This window comes from Monoraphidium neglectum (assembly GCF_000611645.1).
Source record: "Monoraphidium neglectum strain SAG 48.87 unplaced genomic scaffold scaffold02241, whole genome shotgun sequence".
NCBI classification, from domain to species: domain Eukaryota; kingdom Viridiplantae; phylum Chlorophyta; class Chlorophyceae; order Sphaeropleales; family Selenastraceae; genus Monoraphidium; species Monoraphidium neglectum.
The window spans coordinates 4,840-10,309 of record NW_014011387.1 but is presented as its reverse complement, the minus strand read 5'-3'; the positions used below and the strand labels follow the sequence as shown (position 1 = coordinate 10,309).

Genomic DNA, 5,470 nt, shown 5'->3' with positions numbered 1-5,470 from the left:
GGTCGGGGGCTCGCTGCTGGCGGCGCCGGGAGCGGGGCGCGATTGGGGCCGCTGCCGCAAACGAGCAGTGGTCATGCGTTCTCCGCATGGCGTGGAGGGGTGGCGCGTGCGGTTGGTGGCTGGTCAACCGCAGCGCGCTGAGTCGCGCGCTCTGCGCCGCTGCCATCGTCCGTGGCAGATGATCTGTCGAGGACGTCCGGCGCGCGTGCAGCCACCCACGGCGCACCTTTGCGGCGAGCTCCTTGCTCAGCGCCGCCAGCTGGTCTTTGAGCGATGCGCACTCCGCCTCCAGCCAGCGCTCCCGCTGATCCGACGCCGCTTCGGGCTCGGCCAGGAACATGAAAGTATCCATGGTTCCCTACGAAATCACTAAGATGTTATGACTTCCATTGCCTAGGTCTGCCTCAGTACCAATGTTGTACGATACTGTCCATGTCAAAAAACAAGACATCAGAGATCATACAGGCAGTGAAGCAAACTGAAGATGTTAAGCAAGAATATTTTGTCGGATGCATTATTCCCGAATTGCGACAGCAATGAGGGACACCGATCTGGGGGCAGGGCCGGATTACTAAACATGTGGGTCACCCGTGTCACCCGTTCCTATAAGCAAGCACGGCGCATGTTTGAGGCTGCATGCATGCAGAAAGCTTTGTAAAGTGGTTGCTCCGTATTTGGGCACCGTGTTCTTACGGTGCCGCCAGCATGATCCGAACGAGAGGAGACGTCCCGAGTGTGTGTTCTGGAGCAAGCGTCCCGTCGGCAGATTGACTGTCGTAGACAGCTTCAGTTGTGTGCTAGATGCTGTGGTGGCTGGCGGCCGTGTGGCGCACGCATGTTTACTGCGCAGCGAGCGGCGGACAACGCGGCCCAGGCGCGTTGCTGCCTCAACAGAAGCAATGGGGCGGGGCGCTGCGACAACCGGAAACTGCATCAAGTTGTGGTGCTCGGCGTGCTGCCGTCCAGCAGGCGGCTGTGTCGTACATGCTGCCAGGGCTGGCTGCCGCATGGAGGGCTGCCGCCTCAGCAGGATTCCCAGCAATTGAGTAATTGCTTGCTTCAGGAGGCTTCTGGACAGCAGCGGCGTAGACGGCCGGGCCGACGGAAATTTGGGCGTCTTCGGAGAGGTACAAATGGCGGCCCCAGCAAGGGCAGCACCAGCAGCAGCGGCAGGACTGGCAGCAGCTGCGCATGAAACACCATTGCAGGCAGCACCGGACTTGCCCAGCGCGGAAAGCGTGCTGCAGCATTGCAGCGCGCGAGCTGGCAGAGCGTTTGGCACGCAGGCGCCTGCACTTGACGCCCCGTTCAATAAGCAGCCGACGTGCGATGCATGCGTGACGTACGGCGTGCGGCGCGAGCTGTGGGCCTTGGCTCCGTGGTTCTGCTGCGCAGTCTGCGAACAGCTCCAGCCTTTTGGCGCTTTGAAGAGCATGCCTTTGGCATCGCTGCCAGGGCTGGCGCTTCTCAACACAGCGCAACCTGCAACAGCACAGATACTTCGCAGTGGTCGTACAGATGTGCGGTATAACGGCCGGAGCTACTGCTTATCGGGTGCATGGTGAGCTGTCGGCTTGGGCGGTGCTGCGTGGCAGGGGTGCGCTGGGGCTTAGCAGGCGCTACATTACACCATGACTCGATCTGCCGCACGGCTGATTTTGCCTCCATGGCAACCTTGATGCGCACGCAGATGTGCTTGAGCAGAGTGCTCCAATGGAGCTGGCCGCACACGAGTGTGCGGTGGACGGCACGCAGCTTCGCGGGATCAACAGCGCAATGCAGCTGGCTGCGGGTGAGGCGGGGGTGAGGTGTCTGCGATGCCTTGCGCGGACGCGTTGAGGCGGCTGTTGGCGTAAAGAGCGGCTGTGGCTGCGGCTTAAGCTACGCCTGCCCCTTCTTGCGTGTGAGGGTTTCCGGTCGTCTGCACGTGCAGTGTCCATCACCATGCTGCTTTGCCCTGCAGCATTCTCCTGAGCAATTTCAGCTCGCTTGTCCATTTTCACCAGCTGTGGCCGTTCAAGTGCAGGAGCTGAGCAGCCAGAGGGTGCTGGACAGGGCGCACGATGCACAGGTGCGTTGCTGTGTCTTCATTTGTTCGGCCGCTCAGCAGCAGCCGGCGACAAAGTGCAGGGAAGAGGAGCTGGTGGGGCAGGGCTCCACGACAACACCACAGATAAATCTCCCAATGTCCCCTCCTCGCCACCTCAGGCCCTTATGTTGACGTCTGTGGCGCCTGCCTCCTTGGGCTACAACACAAGCGCATGTCAGCCTTGTCAGTGGCGTTGTGGGTGACCCTGCGGCCATTGCGGCAGCCAGCAGCTTGGACGGCGTGCCGGAAACCCTAGTGCAGGCTGTGTTGGCTGCATCAGACCCAAGCGCCGCAGCGGCAGCTTCAGCCATACTGCACGACGACCGCGCCGGCAATGGCATCGTGCGGTTCGGCGCCGCGGCAGAGGCGCAGCAGCCGCCGAAGCTGCAGCGGCGGCCGCTGTCCCCGCAGTCGCTGGCGCGCCTGCGGGCGCGCTGCAGGCGGAAGACGGATTTGACGATGTGGAACTCATGCTGCCGCCCTCACCGGGGTGCGAGGGGCAACACGAGCTCGTGCGCGAGGCTGCGCAGGCGACATTGGACGCAGCTGCGTTGCTCAGAGACGGTGGCGCTTTGATTTCAACAGCGGCAAGGCAGGGCTGTCCGTGCAGCGACTATGACAGGGCATGGCCAGCGCGCGAGTTCCCAGACGCCAGACCTCTTCCCGTTTGCAATAGGCACATGCCCGCCGCCGCGCTGTGGCGCCGCAGCGACCGGCGCCATGCACGGGACCCGCGCTTTGTGGTGGCCCTGCAGAAGGTCATGCAGAGGCACGCAGCGCATCAGGCCGGCTATGTCCACTTGCACACAAGCCCTGCGGCCCGCGAGGCGCTGTTCGAGGCCTTGGCTTCTCGCCTCGCATGCCCTACTACTTCCGTTACACATCCCGATTCCGGAACCACCAAGGGCGCTCATGCGCCTGCGCTGCTGCTCTCCCCCCTTTGCGGCGTCGCCAACACTGCATTACAACACCCCACCCTTTGCCCCCACTGCGACGGCCGCGACCTTGATGAAACGGCTGAACATGCCCTGCTCGACTGCCCTGCCTACGCGGACCTGCGGGCCACGCCGCGCTTTGCACCCTTGTTTGCGGACCTGCCTGCACATGCCCGCATGCGCGCCCTTGTGCGCAGTGCGGACCAACATACACTAGGGGCCTTTGTGTACGCCTGCTTTGAACGGCGAACAGTGGCCCCTTGAATCCCTGTCACACAATGCTGATGCTACCAAGTCATATCCCATGAGCCTGGATGGCTCCAGGAGCGGGCGACCGCGGGATCTTGTAACAATTCTGATTTTAATCCTCATCTTGGCTGAGGAGGACGTGCAGAGGGCGCTTGAGTTGCTGCAAAGCGGCGCAGAGACGAGCTTGCACGCCAGATGTCGGAGGCGTCGCCGCAGGTCCGCGCCCTGTACAGGTCGTGTCAGCCAGCCAGCAGCCGTGTGGTGGGCAGCCCGGGTTTGATCAGGTCACTGCGCAGCCGCGGGTCTGCCTTGTGCCACACTGCCTGCCAATGGCAGGCAGTCGGCATGGTTGGCGCAATGAATAATCTGAACCCCAGCGACCTGCAGCCTACATTCCTGCCAGCCTGGCGGGCGCGTGTACGACAGGTTTGCGTTCAAGTACAAAACCAGCAGCCTCGACGCACTCCATGCGCACGGGGCCGTGACCCTGGCAGCTTGAGGCAATTGCAGGTTGATGGCGACGAGGACTAAGTGTGGCACCTGGAGTTGCTGCAGTGGCAGTCTTTACTGCGCAAGCTCGCGCTTTTGGCTGAAGACAGCCACGAGCCAGGCAACAGCTGGGGGCTCTCACTGGGCGAAGAGGACGGAGCAGAGCAGCAAGCCAGGGCAGACTTGGTTGGAGCCGCTGGCAGCTACACGCAAGCGTTGACGGCCGCAGTTGTCACACCGTACGCAGTTGTCACACCGTATCAGCCCAAGATTGCCGGCGCCATGGCCAACGTGGCACATGGCCAACTGGCCGGACGTCACGTGCTGGGCACCAGCGCCCACCTGGCATCTTCGAGGACCCAACGGCATGCCGCGTTCAGGGCGAGGTCGTCGCAGGCACAGCATGCTGCGCTTTCAATGAGCCTGTCTTATGCGCGTGGCTGGCAGAGGCGTTCGCGGCAGATGTGCTCCAGGCTTGCAGGATCTTGAGGAGTTGCCGGTTATCATGGTGCTTGCCAAGAATGCCGCCATTGGCCGGGCGGCGCTGCGCGCTGACCAGCTGATTGCGTTCCAGGTGGTCTGCAGCGACCCCTTCACGTATTGCTAGATCCCTGTTGCTGTTGGTCATCCTGTAGCCTGATGTAACGGTGCTGATGTGGTGCAGCTGCAACTGTTGTTATGGCGGATGAAATGGCGGATGTGGCATGCTCTGTCATCGCAATTCGGGAGCGCCGTGGCCCGCAGGCCAGGCGGCCTTTATCATATCATACACAAGGTTCACGGCTTTGGTCTGATGCAGGTCTGATGAGTGACAGGAAGTGACCTTCATCATGCTCCGGTGACCCCCCAAAGCACTTATATTCAGAAAAGGGTCGACGATCATGATTCCTGGTTTGGGTGCCAATTCCGCCATGGACCGCCAAATATAATATGCAGGGATCTCCCGACGCCCAGGTTGTGAAGCAGCAGCAACAGCAGCAGCAGAAGCGTCCCACACTCCTGGAAAAGATCAAGCAAAGACCCATGCGGTTCGCAGTCATCGCGGCGCTCGCGCTGGCGGTCGTGGGCGGCGCCGCCGCCGCGGCAGGCGCGACGCTGGCGAGCCACATGCCGGCCGCGCAAACCGGCGCGTCCGCAGTCGAAAAGGAGCTGCCGTGCTGCGTTCCGCTTGGCAGCAACATGCAGCTGCGATATGCCGTCAACGCGTCAGCGGGGCGGCTCGAGCTGGCCTTGATCGGCGCCCTCAACCAGCACGCGTGGATGTCGTGGGGGCCGGCGGACCCGCGGGCGACAAACAGGCTCATGGTGCGGCCACAAGGGGGGGCGGTGCACGAAGGCGGCAACCCTTGGTCGGCAGCAGCGTCCCATCGGCTACGCGGCAGGCCAGCCGGCAATCGCCCGCGCTTTCGAGCAGATTGTTGCACCCCCCTGCGGGTCGAGATGCAGCCGTGCCACGTTCTTGCCGTTGAGGAGCCACCCTCGCCTCCCCCTACACCCTGCTGCCCCCCCACAGGGCAGCGCTGACGTCATCGCAGGCGGCTTCTCAGACATCAACAGCGCCCCCTGGGTGCGCGCCGCCCCCCGCCCCGCGGCAGCGCCCTTCCGGCCCCAGCCCAGGGGCAGCTCCTCGCCCGGCCGCGGCAGCTTCCACCCCGCGGCACCGGCGCCGACGCAACCCCTCCAGACCGCCCCCCCCCCCCCCCCCCCC

General features: G+C 63.3%; 1 protein-coding gene across 1 annotated transcript in view; it reads left to right on the top strand.

Moving 5' to 3' along the window:
- Window positions 1–4,785: 4,785 nt before the first annotated feature.
- MNEG_10252 (hypothetical protein) overlaps window positions 4,786–5,470 on the top strand; it is a gene marked incomplete at both ends in the record, with an annotated part of 5,359 nt that continues 4,674 nt past the window's right edge. Inside the window, 2 exons of the mRNA XM_014041276.1 lie at window positions 4,786–5,067; window positions 5,276–5,329. Of these exons, the coding sequence (XP_013896730.1) occupies window positions 4,786–5,067; window positions 5,276–5,329 (336 nt within the window). The remainder of the gene's footprint in view (window positions 5,068–5,275; window positions 5,330–5,470) is intronic.